Source organism: Ailuropoda melanoleuca, chromosome 9, assembly GCF_002007445.2.
Source record: "Ailuropoda melanoleuca isolate Jingjing chromosome 9, ASM200744v2, whole genome shotgun sequence".
In the NCBI taxonomy this organism is placed as follows: domain Eukaryota; kingdom Metazoa; phylum Chordata; class Mammalia; order Carnivora; family Ursidae; genus Ailuropoda; species Ailuropoda melanoleuca.
In genome coordinates this window covers 52,471,451-52,492,930 of record NC_048226.1, presented here as the reverse complement: position 1 = coordinate 52,492,930, position 21,480 = coordinate 52,471,451, and the positions used below count along the sequence as shown (strand labels likewise).

Here is a 21,480-nt window from a genome sequence, read left to right as displayed (position 1 = left end):
AAGTTTAGCATAATTAGAACCATTCTCAGGGATGGAAGTCAGCTGGTAGAAAAGGATATTTCAAAGACTCAGAAGAGGAAATTTGCCTTTAGGGAAGTCTGGAATGATGACCTGGATGCCACATCAGGAAGCAGATTTTGTCCTGGCATAGTATGTGGCTGATGCTGGAACCTGACCGCTCCCTAACCCCCAATCACCTTGGAACAACAGACGATCTTTGGTACTGGGAACAATGACTGTAGATATGACATAGCTTTAAAAAATGATCCCTTTGGGAAGCCAAGAGCAGTATACCAGGTACTGAGACCTCTGCAGCCCTCTAAACTCACAGCACTGAATAAAAATCTTCTGGATCGTGTGGGCCAGTTTTGCAGCACTGCCAAAACCGGATCTGCGCACTAGACCTTCCTGTGCACTACCAGAGTCCTCATTTCACTTTCAGACGTTGGAAGTCGAATGGCCTCTGCACTGAAAACACTCTTGAGTTACTTGAGAACAATTGTGAGGTGGCAGCTGAGGTCCCTAGAAAAAGTTTGGACTTCCTGCTCACTTGAGGTAGGAAGTGTGAAGTGATTTTAATTTGAATAAGAAATAATGACTTGATCTTCTGATTTAACGTTGCTTACATTGATTTTAGTTATAGCAGCTTTGCAGTGGGACCATGTTCATTTAAAGGAGGCTTAAAGAGGGCTCTGGTGGCATTTCTGCAAATGCCTGGAAATTTTTATTTGGTTAGATCAACACTAGTCGCCGCTATGCAGTTGGCAAGATTATTCTTTAAAGATTTTCTCTATTTATTCATGACGGACGGAGGGAGGGAGGCAGAGGGAGAAGCAGGCTCCCCGGGGAGCCGGGAGCCCGATGGTAGGACTGGATCCCAGGACTCTGGCTGAAGGCAGATGTTTAACCGACGGAGCCATGCAAGCTCCCTGGCAAAGATTATTTCAAGATAACTGACAATCAAGAACCAAAAAGCTAATTTCTCAAGTTTTCTAAATTTCTGAAGAAAGCGCAGGCTGCAGAAAGGAAGTTGGAACCAGAAATCAAAAGGGGCCAAATCTCTAATGCCTTGTCAGGCCCGCGGGGCGGGTGGGGCAGGAGCCCCGCACCAGCTCGTTCAGTGCCTCCGGCCTGAGGGAGTCACGCCCACGTGGGCAGGGCCGCAGGGGCGGGACTTCCTGTCTGGGAGATTTCTCGCTCTCAGGAAGAACCCAGACACAGAGCCCCCGGGTAACCTGGTGAGTCTGACGTCCCCCAAGTTGATGTAAGTCCTTCATTCCTGTGGCTTTATATCGGACATGGGGCTGTCTGGATTAGAGCTGCGGGCTGGGTGCTGCGGACGGCGCGGCCGGAGTGGGTGGGCGCCCAGGGTCGGAGGCCGTAGCCCGGCCCCTTTATCCCTGCAGTGTTGTCCTTAGACCCCGCCGCCGAGTGACACCGGGAACAGGCCCCACGTCGTGTAGCGGTTTCGCCCACGCGTTGTCTCTGAACCCTTGTGGCAGCTGACGTAGAATAATTGTCTTTTTCATTTTATCGATTCCAAGGATGCTCAGAGAGACCTGGCATATTACCAGGGTCATGCAGACCCAGTGTGAGCCCCTCATCTCATGCTGTCTGCAGCTGCGCTGCTGGGGACGGGTGACGGAAAGGTGTATGGTTCCCACTGTCAGGAAGGCTGTGACCAGGACAGAAACAGTTGGGAATGTTTCAGGCGTTTGTCTTAGGAAAGTGAAGGTGAATGGAATATGCTTATCTCCATTAAGACATGTGCTCAAAGTGGTTGTGAATATAAGGCACCTACATAGATGATCAAAAACATAAGGAAAACATTCCTGAGTGTCCTAAGTGTGATGCACAGTTTTTTGGGCTCTTCTAGGCCCAAGGCGTCCTTCCAGCTTCTCACTGTGTGTTCCTTCCTTAGGGATGTCATTCAGGCTCAGGACTCAATCGTTGCTTACTCAGGTGACTTACATAGCATTTATATCTGCAGGTCATATCTCTTCTGTGAGCTCAGGAACCATAGTTCAGCTGCCTAATTGACATCTCCTTTTGGTTTCACAAAGGCTTCTTATCCTCTACTAATTAAACTTTTGATATCTCCACCTCCTATCCAAATCTCCAGATTGATTCTTCTGTTACTCCCTGTTTCAGTGAATGTAACTATTATCCACTCAGTTGCTAAAAGTAGGAAATCTGGGAATCATTGAACTCTTCCTCTCCTTCATACCCATATCCAAATTATTGCTAAATGCCCCCAACTTTACCTCCTAACGCAAATATCTCTCCATTCTCTAAACTTCTCTATAAACACTTCTCCTCCACTCTCCCAGGTTTAAGCCAACCTTCAGATCTCCTCTGGACTACTGCATCCTAAATCTAAATCTCCAGTCCAGTCTATCTAGCACCCAATCTCCACTCTTCCCTCCACCCTCCAATCTGTTCTCTTCTATCGCTACGGTGAAATGATTTTTCATGGCTCTCAGTCAAAATCTTACCTTTCAGGCCCTGCCTGGGATGATCCCTACTATCTCCCTAGTCTCATTCCTACCCCTTTCCCTTGATCTCTGAGCTGTCACACTTAGGCCTTTTAGTTACTCTTCTGCTTACATCCTGCATTTGAGTTAGTTAATGCCTATTCACTTGTCCTTCAGATCTTGATTTAATCATGTTGTCAGGGCAACCTTATCTGATACCTAAGGCTAGGTTAAAGCTGCCTGGTGCATGGTTTTCTCATTGTACTTCTACTTAGGCTTTATTACATTTGTGATTTTGTATGTAGTCAGATTTTTTTATTAATATCTGACTCCCCACTTGCGAGTAAGTGAACTGGGTCTGTTTCCTCACTACGATGCAGTGCACAGCGTGTCATAGGTATTCAGCAAATAGCAATCAAATGATTAAACAAATAACGAATTCTGGGAGGAGAATCCCTAGAAGGAGGAGTAGCTTTTGAAATGGGCATCGAAGAATTGGTAGGAGTTACATCTGTGCTGGTGTTGTTAGAAGGCAGAGATATGAGAGGCTTGAGCAAAGTTTCTGGCAAGAAAGCAGATACATTGTTCTGTTAATCTAGTTCTGTTAAGCCTGCAAGAGAGGAATGGAGTAAGAATGGGGGAAAAAAAAAAGTTTGGAAACAGTTCTTGAGACACTCTAAGCAGTGACTCCTTTAACTTGAAAAGTGGTTTCCCCCTTACATTAAAAAAAAAAAAAAAAAGCTTACATCAGAGGGGGAAAAAAAAAACTAGCTAAAACAGCTCACTCTTTTTGCCCTTGCCCTCCCCTCCTTTCCTCTCCTTTTTCCTACACTGTGAGCACCATGGTAGGAAATTCTGAGTAGTCTTTAAGGTGAAACTGTGTGTCAGTTATTCTCAACTACAAAGGTGACAAAATTGGGGTTGCTTTACATTTTACTTTTTTTTTTAAGATTTTATTTGTCAGAGAGGGAGAGAACGCAAGGAGGGAGAGCAGCAGGCACAGGGAGAAGCAGGCTCCCTGCTGAGGACGAAGCCCAATGCAGGATGTGGGACTGGATCCCAGGACTTAGGGATCCTGACCTGAGCCTAGGGCAGATGCTTAACTAACTGAGCCACCCAGGCATCCCTGGGATTGCTTTATAAATGATGCCACATTTTTCTGACCATTTGAAAAGCTTCACTGTCCTAGGTTCCGATTTTAGAGTGTGGTCAAGCCAGTGGTGGGGTATTTTCGTATTCTCTTCAGAAGTCAGTGGAAAGCTGGACAGTTCAGAAGATAAAAATGTTATTTTTTTCTGGAAAATAAATTATTTTTTTAGTCCTGGAATTTTATTTTCTTCACATGTTGTAATAGAAAGATCAGAGGACCTTAATATCAGAATTGAGCATATACCTTCTGTGCCTTCCTTTCAAAGCTTCTTTAATTTCAGCATTCCCAGTGTTTATTTTCACTTTATTCTCTATTGAAACATGGACCTATCTTTTAAAATACTTCTGTGCCCTTTTTCTCCATCTCCCAAAACACTGTTTTTTGTTTTGTTTTGTTTTGTTTCTTTAATGTGAGTTATAGGCTCTTTGGGAAACACTTTTATAGAGTGTTTTTTGTTATGTAAATGTTTCTGCAATAGAAGTGATTTAGGTAAGAATATTTTTTAATGGACCTATGAGTGAATCTTGAAAAGCATTGAACTCTAACACCAGGAAGAGGGCAGTTACTACATTTGTGATTTTATACATGTGTGATTCATTTCCTGAGTGAAAGTACTATGCTAATTGAGATGTTTTTGTGAACTAACTGTTCTATAATTAAGACTTAGAGATTTTTAATTGCTTTGTCCTGACTAGTGTTAAATCTGTTCAGAAGATGGCTGATCCTTGGCAGGAATGCATGGATTATGCAGTAACCCTAGCAAGACAAGCTGGAGAGGTATGAACTGAAATCTTGTCAGCCTTAATGTGATGGATGTGGACAGCATGTGGTTGTCCTGTGAAATAAAACAGGCATTTTGATTAATTGCATTTGTTTTCATTTTACTAAACATTTTCAATGGAGTCAAGACTCTGATTTTGTCATTAAACCTTTTTAATGACAATTGTGAATTTATAATAGGATGTAAGATTGTATGATTTTGTACCTAGAAGGTCATAACCACTTAAAGTTTATATTATATACATTGTGGTAAAACATTTTTAAGCATATCATTTCAGACAGATTGAATGTTTTAAACCATTTCTATATTTTATCTTTTAGTTTGATTTAAAATGATTTATGCCTTTTCTATTTGCTTATCAAAAAAATCTTTGTAGGTGGTTCGTGAAGCCATAAAAAATGAAATGAATGTCATGATTAAAAGTTCTCCAGCTGATTTGGTAACTGCTACTGACCAAAAAATTGAAAAAATGCTGATCTCTTCCATAAAGGGAAAGTATCCATCTCACAGGTATTTTTTATTTTAGTTTCACATGATAAATTGAAACTTAGGTTAGAGTCAATGTACTAGACAAATTTTGATTCTAGACACAGAAATTGACTTCAGTTAACTTAAGCTAAAGAGGAATTTATTTGGAGAGTTTTGGGCATCTCAGGAGCCATGCGAGCAGGACACAGGCAGAAGTCAGGAAGGAAGGCCAAGCTACAGGCGGCCCCAGTGGCCACCGCTTCAGATGCCACCAGTCGTAGCCTCAGGACTGACTGCTGACTTTGGGTATCTTTACCTCATTATCTCAAGATTACAAATCCTGAGCAGGAATGTCTTGCTAAACTCGGGTTGTTTGCCCAAGCTGTAGCTGCCAGGAAGGAGCAAACAAGAGGTATTTGATCAGCATGTATACAAGAGAGTTAAAAAATCTGTGAAAATAAAAACACATCTTAGGCACAGGGTTGAGCTAATTAGTGAGAACATCCAAAAGAAGCGAAAGGAGCCATTAGCATATAATCAGCCCTGGACTGTGTGCTNTGGACTGTGTGCCGTGCCTACCACTGAACTAACTGCAGTTCATGCACAAGTTAGATGTGCAAACAGATAAATACGTAGTGGAACTAGGAAGCAAACACTGTGACAACATGAAGACGGTATATCCAGTTCTGCCCAGGAGTGGTTTGGGGAAATCTTCATAACAGAAGGGGTCTTTAGAATTTGGTCATGTGAGCTGGGTTTTAGAAACATAGGACTTTTTCATAAAGAAGAAAAGGAAGAAAGCATTTTAATCAGAAAGAACAGCTTGGAGAAGAACATGATGTGTGTAAGAACGAGATGTTCATTGTGAGTGAAACTCTGAAAGTGGCAGGAACAGAATTGATGAGGTGAGTCAGTTGTGGTTTTATTGTGAGGCACTGTGGCCTGTCTATGCCAGAACATTTAGATTTTGTTTTGGGCTGTAGAAAACCAGTAGAAGTTTTTCAAGTACAGAGTGACAGATAATTCTAGCAATTATAGCAATTCTTACCTGTGATAATGGGGCTATCGGTGGTATAGTACAGTTAAAGGTGGTAGTTGAATTTATGGACTGGAAAGAACAAACCTCTCATAATATAGACATCCAAGAGGGGAATGGAAGAAATGGAAGAGTGAACAAATCCTGACCTACACAACATTTAAGGGTTGGAGAACGAGGTCCTTAGAAAAAGTGACACAAAGATAGATTAATGAGTGAGGTAGGACTAAGAGTACTTCCAGAAACATGGGGGTACTAGATTAAGTAATGAAGTGTGGATGATGGTCAGTAGTCTCCAGTTCTTTGGAGATGGCATTTGGTTAGCAGGAATTCATGGGAAATCTCTTTCAGGGAAGTTTCAGAAGTGTGTGTGATTAGGGCAGAAGCCAAATTGTAATTTTTATTAAGAGGAGAATAGGAGAGGTAAAGTGTAGACTATCCTTCGGTAGTGAAGGGAAAAGGAGACGATAACATCTTGAAAATTTTGTGGGGGAGGTAGAAATTTGGTGTGAAAGTACCAGAATGGAAATCTGAGAGAAGGAGGATCAGCTGATACAGGAGTTTTTCAGGGACGTTTGAGAGGGTGGGAATCATAATACAGATGGAAGTACTCACCTTAGAAAGTAGGAAATATTTATCTATCTGAGGCAAGATGGTGAGAGGTCAAGGTGGGTGAGTTGAGAAATGGATGGGGCAAGAGTCAAGGATTCAAGCCTGATGACCTCTTTCTTCTGTTTAAGCTTGGAAATTAGCATTTTTAAGTATCCCTAGTAACTCGAAAACGTTCTCAATATACTGTATTTTTTTTGTTACTGCCTTAAAAAAAAGTATTGATTTAATGGTGAAAAATACTCAGGTTTGGTAAAGGAAACTTTTTTCCTTCTGCAGATGGAATTTGGAGTTGTATACAGTTGTTTGGAGGATAAGATGTATACTGGCAGGAAAGGAAAGGGAGCCTTTTGTAATGGTCAAAAACTACAGGTTTCACAACAGGAAGGTAGGTTCATTCTTTAATTTTTGGTGTGGTTGATATTATATACATGTGTTTTCTTGTTTTTGAGTTAACCAGTCAAGTTCTCCCAGTTGTTAACAGAGTCATAGATTATGTGTATTTTCCCTTTATGTTTTTATTTCCACCACAGTTTTGAATGTGGTAGTGGAAGCAAGGAAAGTAAGTATAGTCCAGCAAACACCACTTCAGACTGGGCGGCTTGCTAAGTGCTGGGGGTAGGAAGATGAATAAGAATGGCTTCCTGCCCCCACAGAGTTCATGGTTTATTGTTACAGCCAGTACATCTTAAACACCTTGTCGAATTCCTCTGATCTGATGTCACTGCGACCAGTTGTTAGACTGTAAATCGGGGGGGGGGGGGGAATAAGTTTGTTAATGTTGGGAATCATTAAAAATCAGGTCTCTACATTTTTTTATGACCTTGATGATTGGCATTTTGTCTTCTGTGTGACAGCTCACTGAGGTTTTGAGTCACCTTTTTTCCATAAACCTTGTCCAACATTTCCCAGAGTTTGTACTCAGATTCTTAAGTGCAGCAAGAACTTAGATACTTGCAGATCAGTCTAAGTTCAGAATCCCCCTACCCTTTTATGATTTTTCTCCTCAAACACTTAAGTTGAGAGCAGATTTTTAGTTCATTTTCTTTTTATTGAACTCTAAGACCCTAAAGATTGGGGGACATGCGTCCTAATTTTTAAGATGATAACGTGTGAAAAAACATGCGTCTTATAATCAAAGTAATGGGGTAGCTTTCGTAGAAACTAAACCTTTCCCTTTTTGTAATTTTTTTTGCTTTTCATAGTTTTTAATTAGATTCTGTGATTATTAGAAGAAACAGTAATTGTAAACATGTTCAGAACAAGCCGTTCAGCGTACACTGGTGGGAGGAGATGAAGTGCAGGGTACGCTGCGTGGGGAGCCTGTTAGCCGAGAGTGTTGAGTGTGTTATGAGCTTCAGTCATGTCGTTTCAAAGACAGAATGGAATGCATTGGGTAATCTGTCAATTTAGTAAATGGCGGTCAGCCACCACTCAAACTTTTGTTTTAGTTCAAATCTATATTTAAATTATTTAATTTCTAAATTCTACTTTTTAAATATTTAAGGTGTTTGCTTGTTTCCCTCTACAGGTATCATGCATGCAAGCAAATTGGTTATATTTTACACTTTTTGAGGATGATCTAAGAAGCAGACTCCTTGATTATAAAAGCAACCACTTAAGGATAATCAGAATTTTAATACTTCAGGGCTTAGAGTGAAAGAAATATGGTACAACTAGGATAAGAGATAAAAATGGTCCTATTTTATTCTGAATTACAAGTATCACATTTTTAAATCAGAGTTCTTATTACTAAACTCTAGTGATTATTTAAAACATTCTCTTTTAGATATTACCAAATCACTTTTGGTGACAGAGTTTGGCTCTTCCAGAACACCAGAGACTGTAAGAACTGTTCTTTCTAATCTGGAAAAGCTTTTGTGCATTCCTATTCATGGGTAAGCTCTTATTATTTCTTCCCTGAAGTTCCAGAGAATCTAACATTTTCAAGGATGAGTTTTCCATTAAAAATGAAATTTTTTATTAATACGCTTAGGATTAGTACCATAATTATAATTTTGTAATGTAATTTAAAATCTTTCTATTTGAGAACAATTTCAAACTTAACAAAATTTGCAGAAATAATGGGAGAAAAAAAGTATACCCTTTACTCAGATTCACCTGTTGTTAACATTTTACCCCATTTGCTTTATTTTATCATTCCCTCTGCGTGTGTGCATGAATGCATGCATACACAAGTATATACACACCTTTCTTTCCCCTGGACTATTTTAAGGTAAATTACATATATTATGGCTCTTTACTCCTGAATACTTCAATTTATTTCCTGAGATTAGGGATATTTTCTTCCATGACCACAGTACAATTATTGACCTCATAAATTTATGTTTAATCTACCATCCATATTTAGTTTTGACAGTTGACCCATCAGTGTTTGTAGCATTTTCTTCCTCCAGTGCAAGATTCAGTCTAGGGTCAAGCATGAATATAGTTGTCATTGTCTCTTCAGCCACTTTTGATCTGGAATATTTCCACAGCCTAAGAAATTACCCACCTTCTCTGTTTTCAAATTATTTGCATAGAAGAATACAAGGTAGACTCTTATAATTTATTTCTGATTTCTCTGTGTCAGTAGTTACTTCTCCCTTGTCACTTCTAATTTTTTTGTTTGTGCTTTCTTCTTTTTGTAAATCTTGATTAAATTACTTAGTGGTGTGTCTTCTCCCCCCCCTCCCGAGAACCAGGATTATGATTTATTAAACTGATCTACATTTTTTCTCTTCTCTGCCTTGAATTTATTTTTATTCTTTGATTTTTTTTTATTAATATAAGTGTTTAAGCTATGAATTTTTATCTTACCACTGTTTTAAATGTATCCCATAGATTCTAATATGTAGGGTTTTCATTATAATTATTTTTCACAAAATCTGTAATTTGTTTGTATTTTCCCTTTCACCTAAGAGTTGTGTTCTTAAATTTTTTTTTTTTTAAAGATTTTATTTATTTATTCCACAGAGATAGAGACAGCCAGTGAGAGAGGGAACACAAGCAGGGGGAGTGGGAGAGGAAGAAGCAGGCTCATAGCAGAGGAGCCTGATGTGGGGCTCGATCCCATAATGCCGGGATCATGCCCTGAGCCGAAGGCAGACGCTTAACCCCTGTGCCACCCAGGCGCCCCGTGTTCTTAAATTTCTACAAAGAAATTTTTTTAATTTCATTTTTAATTTTAATAGATTTTTTACATCATAGTGAATCTGCTATGGAGTTTACTAATATTTGTGCCTAGGATATAATTAATTTTGGGTACGGTCTGTACACACTGAAAAAAAGTATATTCTCTATTAGGGTATAATGTTTGACATATAGTCTAAAGATGAACCTTATTATGTTGTTTATTTTTTTGTCTACTTCACCTGTCTCATACTGAGTGATATGTTAAACTTTTATTATTATTATTATTTTTTTTAAAGATTTTATTTATTTATTTGACAGAGACAGCCAGCGAGAGAGGGAACACAAACAGGGGGAGTGGGAGAGGAAGAAGCAGGCTCATAGCAGAGGAGCCTGACGTGGGGCTCGATCCCATAACGCCGTGATCACGCCCTGAGCCGAAGGCAGATGCTTAACCGCTGTGCCACCCAGGCACCCCTAAACTTTTATTATTGGTGTGTTTCTTTATATTTCTCCTTGCAACTCTTCTTTTATAAAATAAGTTGGAAGCTGCATTATTTGATGCCTATATATAACTATTATAACTTCTTATATAATTTTAACTTTATATAGTATCCTTTGTCTTGTCTCATGCTTTTAGACTTAGTCTGCTTTGACATCAAAATTGCAAACTCTATCTCCTTATTATTGCTATTTGCGTGGTAAATCTTGGTCCACTCTTACTTTTAGCCCTTTAAGTGTATCTCTTGAATACAGCATGGAGTGGAGTTTTGCTTAAGAATGCAAATGAATTTAAATATTTTTTTCTTTTAATAAAACAGGCCTCTTCATTTATTAATATGACTGTTTTGTTTAGTCTCAATTCTACCCTTTGGTCTTAGTTTTTTGCTTGACTTTAGGAAAGGATGGCAAGGATTTTATAAAGTTTTCCAAGTCACCCTTAGATTGTATGAGCTTATCCTCTGTAGATTCCTTGAGAAGAGCACATGTACATAAGACTCCATGAGTTCTAGCACATTCCACACTGTTTTTCTGTGGCCTTGAAACTTGAATAGCTTGGTTGGATATAATATCCTTAAAGAGTATGAACTAAATGTCTTGAAAATGCTATTTTACTGTTGCCTTGTATTGTATGTTGCTTTTGAGAAATCGGATGCCATTCTAATTCTAATTTTCTTGGCTTTTAAATTCATGTTTTGGGATGTCTGGATGGCTGAGTTGCTTAAGTATCTGCCTTTGGCTCAGGTCATGATCCCAGGGTCCTGGGATTAAGTCCCACATCGGGCCCCTTGTTCAGCGGGGAGCCTGCTTCTCTAGCTCTGCCTGCCACTCCCTCTGCTTGTGTGCGCTTGATCGCATGTGCTCTCTCTCTCTGACAAATAAATAAAATCTTTAAAAAAAATTCATGTTTTACTTGAAGGCTCTGAGAATTTTTTTTCCTTTCAATCTTCCATGGCTAATAGCTTTACAAGAATAGATCTTGGAATTGCTCATTCTGGCAGAATTTTCTCCTTTAACATGTATACTCAGGTGTTTTTTCATTCAGGAAAATTTTTTTTAGTTATAGTTTTAAATACTAGTTCAGTTCTCATTTTCATTTTCTGTTCTGTTTTCATTTTCTTCCGGACAGCAGTAGGAATGTTCAATTTACTTTGGGTCTTCTTTTTCAGCTACTTTCTCTCTCACCATTTTTACTTTTTTCCTGTATTGCTTTTCCTCATTGCCTTTGATTAGGTTTTTATTGGCATCTGTTCTCCTTCAGGTACCTTGTGATTGGGTTTTTATTCCTGATTTAATTTTGTCTCTCCCCTCCCCCACCTTTTCTGAGTTCACTCATTTCTTGTTTCATTTCTTCCTCCAACCCCTGCCCCCCCCACAATTTCTGCAGTAGTTTTTGTATTTCTCATTTAACTTCCTCCCCTGCCTCCATATTTACAAATATTTGTTTGAGGATATTTAATTCAGGTTGGATTGGTTTCATCTTCAGTTTTTTACAGCTTCATTGTTTACTTGGGGGGAAACTTTATCAGGCAAAAAAAAATCCCAAATACTTTCATTAGCAGTATGATTAAAAACATCTGATATTTTACAGTAGTTTTATGTGGATGTGATCTCATTTTTTCTATTTCTGTTCATTTTGTGATCAGGGTTCCTGGTTTCAGAGCTCCTTATGCTATCATCAGTTCTGCCCTTCTGTGCAATTTCTTTTCTGATAATCTGTTAAATTGTTGTGGTGGGGTGGAGGTTGGCCTTCNAGGGTTCCTGGTTTCAGAGCTCCTTATGCTATCAGTTCTGCCCTTCTGTGCAATTTCTTTTCTGATAATATGTTAAATTGTTGTGGGGGGGGTGGAGGTTGGCCTTTCTTGTTTTTTCATTTCTGCAGGATCCTCATTTTTTCACGCCTAATTCTTTTCTTTCTCTTCTTTGTCTAAAAGAGGTACCACCTCTCTCTCTCGCTCTCTTTTTTTTTTCTTTGAGATAAATTGACGCATTATTTGTTACAAGTATACAACATAATGATTTCATATTTGGATATATTATGAAATGATCACCATAATAAGTCTAGTTAACATTCACCACCACATACAGATCTTTTTTTCTCGTAGTGAGAACTTTTAAGATCTACTTTCTTAGGAACTTTCAAATGTGCAATACAAAATTCTTAACTGTAGTCACCATGCAATAGATTATATCCCCATGACTTATTTTATAACTAGAAATTTGTACCTTTGGACCCCCTTTACCCATTTTGGCAACCCCTTCAACCCCCCACCCCTAGTACCCACCAGTATGTTCTCTAAGAGCTTGGATTTTTTATTCTTTTGTTTTTAGATCGCACATATATGTAGAATAACCAATCTTATCTGACTCTCCCCAAGAAATACAGCTTCTTTGTGGCTGTGAGTTGAGGTTTTACTTTTTTTTCCAGCCCCTTCCCTGTAGCAGGACTATGAATTACCAATCCTTACATGTTGTTCGGCATTTTTATATTTGTCTTACTTTCTCTTTCTTTTTTTTTTTTAATTTTTTTAAAAAATTTTATTTATTTATTTGACAGAGATAGAGACAGCCAGCGAGAGAGGGAACACAAGCAGGGGGAGTGGGAGAGGAAGAAGCAGGCTCATAGCAGAAGAGCCTGATGTGGGGCTCGATCCCATAACGCAGGGATCACGCAGGGATCACGCCCTGAGCTGAAGGCAGACGCTTAACCGCTGTGCCACCCAGGCGCCCCTTACTTTCTCTTTCTTAAGGTAGCTTTGTCTGTATTCCCGCTGGGTCCTCTGCTCCCTTGTCCTCTTTGTGACAGAGTCTTTCCCGCCTCCTCTCCCCAACTCTGTATCCTCAAGCTTGCAGTGCTCTATTAGGATTCTTCTGTTTGTTTTTCCCTCTAGTTACAGGTAGTTTGAGAATTTGTGTTTTCTGGTTCCTAGAACTGCTGAAGGAATGGGTCCTATGGGTTTTACTTGTCCTCGTTGATTTTTTTTTTTTTATTTTGGGGGAAGATAATAGTTTTAAGTCAGAATGCTGCTATTATTTTCCAAACCTCAGAGTCCTTCTGAAATGGAAGTTTTATAAATGAAGAAATTAAAAGCAAATATTAAACAGGTATATACATTTGTCCTTAAAAGAGAAGCTAGAGTTTTGAGGTTCTTAAATTTAGTGTAGTTAATGTGTATGTTAAATAGTATTCCCGACCTTTATTGTAGTTGTTTTCATAAAAAAAAATAGAGAAAAATAATAATCACAGATTTGGGGGATTTTATTTCACTACCAATCGTGCCTACCTTTTTCCTGAAGATCTGAGATTTTTTTTCCCTCAAGTCCAGTGAGTATCTTTATGACCATTACTTTGAATTCTTTATCAGGCATAGTGCTTATCTCCATATCATTTAGCTTTTTTGCTGTGATTTTTTTCTTGTTCTTTCATTTGGGACATATTCCTCTCCTCATTTTGTCTAACTCTGTTTCTGTGTATTAGGAAGGTCATCTCTGTCTCCTGGTCTTGAAAGTAGTGGCCTTGTGAAGAAAAGATTCTGTGGTGCCCTGTAGCCCAATGCCCGTGGTCATCAGAACCAGGCACTCCAGGGGTGTCTTCTCTGTGGGCTCTGTGCACCCTACTGTTGTGGCTCAGTCACGTTTGCCTTCAGTCCAGTTGGCTACAATGACCTATCTTATTTTGCCTGCTGTGGGCACATCATGCCAGGTTTGGTCCTGCACCATTGAGGGGCCTGAGACCACTGCATGCTTGTATGTGGGAGGTGTCTCCATCTAGTTTGCCATAGCTGTGGGCACACCAGAGGGAAGGGCACTTCCCCTGCAGGGCTTCCTAGGCGGCTTTTTTTTTTTTTTTTGGTGGGGGGGTGGACAGTCAGACTAGATATCTATACCCAGTCTCTGCTGTAGCTGCAGGCACACCAAGTGCAGGGCACTCTCCCTGGATGGCCAGCTAAAAGGTTTGGCTGCTAGAACTGTCAGTGTGCTGGTGTGTGGGGTTATCCCCCCTCTACCCAAGGAAGAGTCACTTTGGAGTGGTGCTGCTCCTTGCTGGGGCTGCTTGCAGGATGTGGTGGGCAGGAGCTGCTTTTCAGGGACACCTACCAAGTTGTGGGGTGGGGGGTTGTGTGGGGTGGGTCTGCAGGTGAATGTGAGGGTGAGGGATGCAGTGGTAGCAGAATAGATGGAAAGGGTTTACTCAGGTTCCCACACATGTCAGGCTATTTAGGCTGGGGGAGATGAAGTGAAGTACATGCCTATACTTTTGTTCTTGGAGAAGTTTCCTGAAGATNGCTGTAGCTGCAGGCACACCAAGTGCAGGGCACTCTCCCTGGATGGCCAGCTAAAAGGTTTGGCTGCTAGAACTGTCAGTGTGCTGGTGTGTGGGGTTATCCCCCCTCTACCCAAGGAAGAGTCACTTTGGAGTGGTGCTGCTCCTTGCTGGGGCTGCTTGCAGGATGTGGTGGGCAGGAGCTGCTTTTCAGGGACACCTACCAAGTTGTGGGGTGGGGGGTTGTGTGGGGTGGGTCTGCAGGTGAATGTGAGGGTGAGGGATGCAGTGGTAGCAGAATAGATGGAAAGGGTTTACTCAGGTTCCCACACATGTCAGGCTATTTAGGCTGGGGGAGATGAAGTGAAGTACATGCCTATACTTTTGTTCTTGGAGAAGTTTCCTGAAGATTCCTGCCCTCCAGCACTTGTTCTATGATTAGTAAATAAATCTCTTTCCGTGTATACCATAGACACTTTAAAAATTGCTGCTTCTATGCTGTGTCTAGGCTAGGCTATTTATTATAGGTTATTTACATTGGATTATTTTAGGGCAGAGACAGTTTCCCAGTGCCCTCCAGCTCTTCCAGAGCTAAGCCTGCTGATTTTTTAAAGTACCTGGAGTTAAACCCTGCTAATTTTAACAGCTTTCGAAGTTAAGCCCCACTGGTTATCAGAGCCAAATGTTGTGGGAGCTCATCTTCCCAGTGTGGTTCCCTGGTGCCTGGGGTACCTAGCATGGAGTCTGATCATCTCACTTCTCCACGCTTGTGATGTCCCTCCTGTTTGGGGTTAGTCTTACTGGGGGGGGTTTGGTTCCCAACTGCATCTCTGGCCCCTACTGCCCTTTTTGATGTGGTCTCTCCACAATTAACTTCGGAAGGTCGTTTTGCCAGACTTTGGGTCATTTTTCAGAGTGATTTGCACAGATGGAACTGTTATCTTGGTGTGTCTGTGGAAGGAGTTGAGCTCAGGCTCCTCCTACAACTCCCTCTTCCCTGCTCTCCCCCAACTCCTGTTACTTCCTTTTCAGTGAACAGATCTTGCTGCCTTATATGCAGAGGTTTAAATAATTACAAAAGGAGTTTGAGTAAAAATCATTTGAAAATTACTTGCAGATATGATGAACCCTTTTCTTAAATATTTCAGTGTATGTTCCTTTAATAAAGGGGGTTCTCCCTAACAGAATACAATTGTAAAAATCAGAAAGTTAACAGTGATATATTACCTAATATAGTGACTTTATTCAAATTTTGAAAAAAACGTGATCCAAGATTCAATCCAGAATCAATTTAATTGTCATTTCTCATCAATTTTCTGTAATCTGGAACAGTGCTTAGTCTTGGTCTTTTATGATCTTGCTATTTTTGAAAAGGGTAGGCCAGTTATTTTGTACTAAGTCTCTTGATTTGGGTTTGTCTGGTTTTCTCAAGATTAGAGTTACACATTTTTGGCAGGAGTGCCAGAGAAGCAATGTTGTGTCTTTCTCAGTGCATAATAGGAGGCGGCACGTGATATCTTTTTGTCCCGTTATTGGTGATAATAAGTTAGATCACTTGATAGTGGTAGACCATTATAAAGATGCTTTCCCATTATCGGTGCAGACATACCTCAGTGATAGTTGCTTTATTGCTTTAGTCTAGAACCAAACCTGCACTATTTCAATAAAATTGCAAGTCAAATGAATTTTTTGGTTTTCTAGTGCAAATAAGTTATGTTTATATTATACCACAATATATAAGTATATAATAGGATTATGTCTAAAAAAGCAATGTACATACCTTACCATTCTATTTTTAAAAAATGCTAATCATCTGAGCTTTCAGTGAGTCATAATCATTGATCAACATAACAAATAATGAAAAAATTTGAAATATAAGAATTACCAAAATGTGACACAGAAACATAAAGTGCCAGTAGGTTTGCTTGATGCAGGTTTGCCACAAACCTTCAATTTGTTAAAAAAAAAAAATCATTCTCTGTGATATGTGATAAAGCAAAGCACAATAAATGATATATGCATGTATTACGTATCTTTGGGGGAGATACTTTGACATTATGTAAATACCAATCTTGCTGTTGTGCATTTTGGCATTTATTGGTGATTCTTTCTTGAATCAGTTGTTACTGTAATGGCTATCAAAGTAGTGTCCATACTTACCTTAATTTGATCTATTTCCAGGGAAGAGGTACAAACCTGAAATACTCTTTTCAGGTAGGCCTCTGTCTTATCAGAGCTCAGGTGTGCAGTTATCTCTCTAGTCACACATACCGATGTGTACACATGTGGCAATGACCTAACATTTTACTCCTTCTAGAGACCTATGGGTCTGTAGTCCCTGAGTTGAGACAAATATGAATATACATGCAATGCCATTATAGAAGAATTATGGCCTTTTCTTCTTTTTTTCTTTCCTGAAAATATCTTTGTTTTAATGTTTATCTTCCTAAATGATTGCTCTGTGGGGATTAATTTTGTCATCTGTATAGTGTACCATGATAATCAGATTTTATGTATATTTTAAAATCAGATAAGTTTTGTTTTGCTTTTTTACTTGTAAATTCTCTCAACACTTAAACTAAAGGAGGAGCCTTTTTGAAAGATTTTTTTCAATCTTATTTTTAAATGTTATCTGTTAGGATCCGAGGTGTTGGAACAGCAGCTGTTAATATGTGCCTTGTGGCAACTGGGGTTGCAGATGCATATTATGAAATGGGAATTCACTGCTGGGATATGGCAGGAGCTGGCATTATTGTTACTGAAGCTGGTGGAGTACTAATGGATGTGACAGGTAAAATTATGGGACAGTAAAGCATTTTTCTCTGTTGGACTTTCCTTTATATGTGGCTTTTTAAATGTTTAATATATATTACACTTAAACTCTTAAAGGCAAAACAAAAACCATGTAATTTTCTGCAAAATCAGAATAACAAATTTTGAAAGATAGAGGCAAGGATAAGAAGCTAATTGTAATGTGGGATTAATGATGATAAATGACTAAGCCTCTTCAAATGTGAGTATCAGGAACTCAAGAAGCTACTGGAAAATTATAGAAAGTCACTGAATCTGAGGTTTGGTGACCGTGGTGGTAGTTGACAATGAACTTCCCCCACCATCCCTTTCTGCCTTGGGCCTAGAGAGGTGAGCTTCTTGCTTTGAACTGATGGTGAAATGTTTTAAAGTGAAGAGTGAACCTGGGCTAAAAATATTCACCAGTGATCTGGGAGAAAGGGAATGAAGAAATAAAGAAATGGGAAGGAGAGTGGAATGAAAATGCTGGGCTATGGAGTTAAATTTCCTGTCCATAGATTCCCAAACATGAAAGAGGTAATAAAAGTAATAAAAAGAACACAAGAAAGAAGTAGATGAAGCTAATATTACACTGCTTGTTAACTAATGAACTTAAATAAAAACTTAAAAAAAATAAAGAGAGCATTTTTCAGATTGGTATGATTGAGACACACCCCCCTCAAAAAAAAACCCTGGTATTTACTAAAAGATTCTTAAAACTCATTTATGTATTGCCAAAGCTTAAACATTATGGTTATGACAATTTTTTTTTAAGAAAACTGAAAGTATGAAAATGTTATGTTTGACTGTAGTACATATTGCTATACTAGTTTTACAGGAATTATGTTTGGTTTGATTTTAGGTGGACCATTTGACTTGATGTCACGAAGAATAATTGCTGCAAATAGTAAAACATTAGCAGAAAGGATAGCCAAAGAAATTCAGGTGATACCACTTCAAAGAGATGATGAAGAGTAATTGCAACAGCCTCACATATTCAGTCACAGTTGCATCTCCCCATATTTGCTGACACACTGATGGTATTATAAAATTTAGGACATTTATTTCAGATAAATAATATGGTTGGTTTAAATGGTCTTTGATACCCAGATATAAAAATTGCAGTTTGTTGTATATTTTACTAAGACTGGGTATGAAAGAATAGATGAAATATTTTAAAGAATTTTAGTGTAGGAGCGTACTTTGGGGAAAAATACATGGGTAGTTGATGAGACAAGGTATCAATCACATCAACTGAAATAGTTAGCAATTTAGAGTTTCTGAGTATATATGACCTTCTGAAATTTTGACCGTGTACACAAGCATTCTTAATTAGAGAGGTAACTTTTTGGAAGAAATTTTCTCTTTAGTTCCCAAAGCCAACTTTAATTAAATTTGTAAGAATATAATGGGTACTTCCTTGACTCAGGTTTTTTTTTTCTTTGCAGAGACCCTAGTTTTATTCATCAGTGTATACATAGCACCTAGCAGAGTATCTGTCAAATATGGGCAATTCAAAAATAAGCATTGAAAGAATAAATATTTTGGAGGTAGCAAGTCCTAGTTATACATAAAGTAATGAGCTCACCACTCTTTATTTTTACTTTAGGTTTTGACGTAAAAATGATCTCATCATCGTTTTCATATTTTACATTATCATTCCTTTTAACATTTCTACATTGCCATACCATTTCAACTGCCATACTACCAGATATCATTTCTAATTGTGGGCATTTCTGCAGTTAATGTATTTTCTAAGACCCTGCATTACAGTATTTGGATTCTTTTAAAGTCCCTATGTAAAAAAGAAGCCGTTTCAAAAAAGCATTCTCATCAGGTAGCTACTTTTCTACTATAATTAGATACACTATAAAATTGTACTAAACTCAGTATTCATGTTTTAAAGCTGTTCATACTGACCTGGTTGTGCACAGGAAACTAAACCTGGCAAATATACTGTATTGTTAATATTGAACTTTTTTTTTTTCCCCCCCAAACTCCTTTAATTTCTTTGCCACCAGATTCTATTCAGTCTTAAAGTACTCCTTAATAGTCTTTGGCTTATGAAACTCAAAACAAATTGTTCTGGTTCATAGATGCTTTAAAAGGCTAATTGACTGCTCAGCCTTGTCCCTGGGCACTTGAACAGAGTATTAAGTTTTGTTATGGTCTCATGTGAGCCTTGTATTGGATAGAATGAAAAGTACATCTGTAAAGTAGGAGGTTATTTTATTGTTATGCACATCTAATATATTTAAAAATATACTAAGATTTGAGTATAATTACTGTATTTGTACTGTTGGTCATGTGCAGTAAAAATACCTTGTACTATATTACTCTGTGGTTAATTTTTCAATTACATTTATTTTAATTAAGACTGATGAATAAAATTTTAAATAAGTACAAATGTTATTAAAGTTTATAGTTTAAAGGACTTCTAGGGTTTTTGTGTTGAGTTGTAAATATTTGACATTTGCAGTTGTGACTGAATACATGTTCTTGGGGGGGTTTTTTTGCCTGCAGTTTTCCCAACTTTTCTAAAAGACTTAATCTTTTATTCTAAATGCAATTAGATAATTTGTGGCTGAAATTTCTTTGGACGTTGAAAAAGGATTGACAAGTGAGTCATCCAACAATAGTTTGAAAAATTTTTGAGTAGTAGCAGTCCATCTCTCCAACTCTCAACAGTTTTTTCTGGTATCTACCACCATCTTATTAAAGATGGATATATTCTGTTACGTACTTATTGGCTTTGTTCATCATCTGGTAACTTGCTGTTCTAGAAGATGAGGATTTTGTACTTTAAACTCACCCGTGAGTTACATTAACCTCTTCCTTTTCATCCTCCTAGTATAGTAATCTTTCTCGTTATTGTTAAATTTATATTCAGTGTTTAACTTAGAACTTTTATTCACTGGTTAGCTAAATAGTAATGTATTATATTTTCTTTCCTGTGCAATTTTTGTTCTTCCTGAAATTAACACATTTCCCCCAGGATCGTAAAACCTTTATTTTCTACTTGTCTAACCCTAATCAGGTATTCTGTTCTATTAGCACTGTTTTCTTTTCCTCCTATAGATAATTTTGTGGGGCCCTTTTCCTTTTCTTCCAGTGTGAATTGGTTACTGGCTAAGTGTACTGCATAGCAGTCCTCCTGGGGCTTCTCTTATTTTGTCATCTGTGTCCTTGATTTTCCTGCTCATTCCCTCATTTTGGTGAGCCCATCTTCCAGGTACTTAGAGGTAAAATTTTGAAAGCTCACGAGAAAATGTCTATTCCCTCATTGATAGTTTGGCTAGTACTAGAATGCTAGCTTGAAAACAGTTTTCCCTCAGAATTTGCCTCACTTCAGAATTGAGGATGAGAAGTCTTTCCATTTTTAATCCATTAACAAGTAGTCTTTTTTATTGAAGATTTTCGAAAACTCCAGAAATCAAGAAAATCCTAAATTTCCTGATGATTTCTTCCCCCCCCCCATCCATTGTGCTAATTAATTTTTCACATCCTTTCATTCTGGAAGGTTCAAGTCCTTTAGTTTTTTGCTTCTTTCATATAAGTTTCCTCCCTTCCTCATTCTCTGTCCTCTCTTTCTGTAATATCTCTTATTCAGGTGTTGGACCACCTAGATTTATCCTCTTATTTTCTCTGTTTAACATCCCTTTGCTTTTGTTTCTAAGGGACTTCCTTAACTATCTTCCAATCCTTTTATTCACTTTTTTAATGGTATGCTATCCCTTGATTCTATCCCTGGCAATATCCTTTGCAGGATCTTCAGTTTTCAAGGTTTTTTGTTATGAAAATATAACATTTTAAAATTTGGGGGTACAGGTCAAGCACTGCTTATAGGGAAACCTGTAGCCTTAAGTGTAAGGTAAAAAAAACAAAAAAACTAATTCACTGTCTAATTTCCCACTTAGGTTTTTTTGCAAATCCTTTTGGATTTTCTTCCTTATTAGTGTCTTTAGTGGAGTTAGTAGAGGTAAGGTCAATGTACAAAATCATTTTTATAAGCTGGCAACACATATCTTTTGATGCAGATATATAAAGCTATCTGCATTAAATATTAGATAACTAGGAATTTGTCTAATGGAAGATGTACAAGAGCTCTACACAGAAGTATAAAACTACTGAGAAATTTCTCAAAGATCTGGAGTAATTAATATACATGTTTATTGTTTAGAACACTGTTTCAGATGTTAATTCCTGTCAAATTGTTGTAGATTGAATGCAGTCCATCAAAATCCTAATGGTTTGGGTGAGGGTGTAAGGTGGGAG

General features: G+C 38.3%; 1 protein-coding gene across 1 annotated transcript; it reads left to right on the top strand.

Moving 5' to 3' along the window:
* The first annotated feature begins 1,150 nt into the window (after positions 1 to 1,150).
* Positions 1,151 to 19,637, top strand: IMPA1 (inositol monophosphatase 1). Its single transcript, XM_034668507.1, has 7 exons — positions 1,151 to 1,264; positions 4,320 to 4,401; positions 4,782 to 4,930; positions 6,746 to 6,906; positions 8,308 to 8,416; positions 17,055 to 17,206; positions 18,068 to 19,637. The coding sequence occupies exons 2-7, from the start codon at positions 4,339 to 4,341 to the stop codon at positions 18,181 to 18,183; spliced, it is 750 nt and encodes a 249-aa protein (XP_034524398.1). The 5' UTR covers positions 1,151 to 1,264; positions 4,320 to 4,338; the 3' UTR covers positions 18,184 to 19,637.
* The last annotated feature ends 1,843 nt before the right edge of the window (positions 19,638 to 21,480 follow it).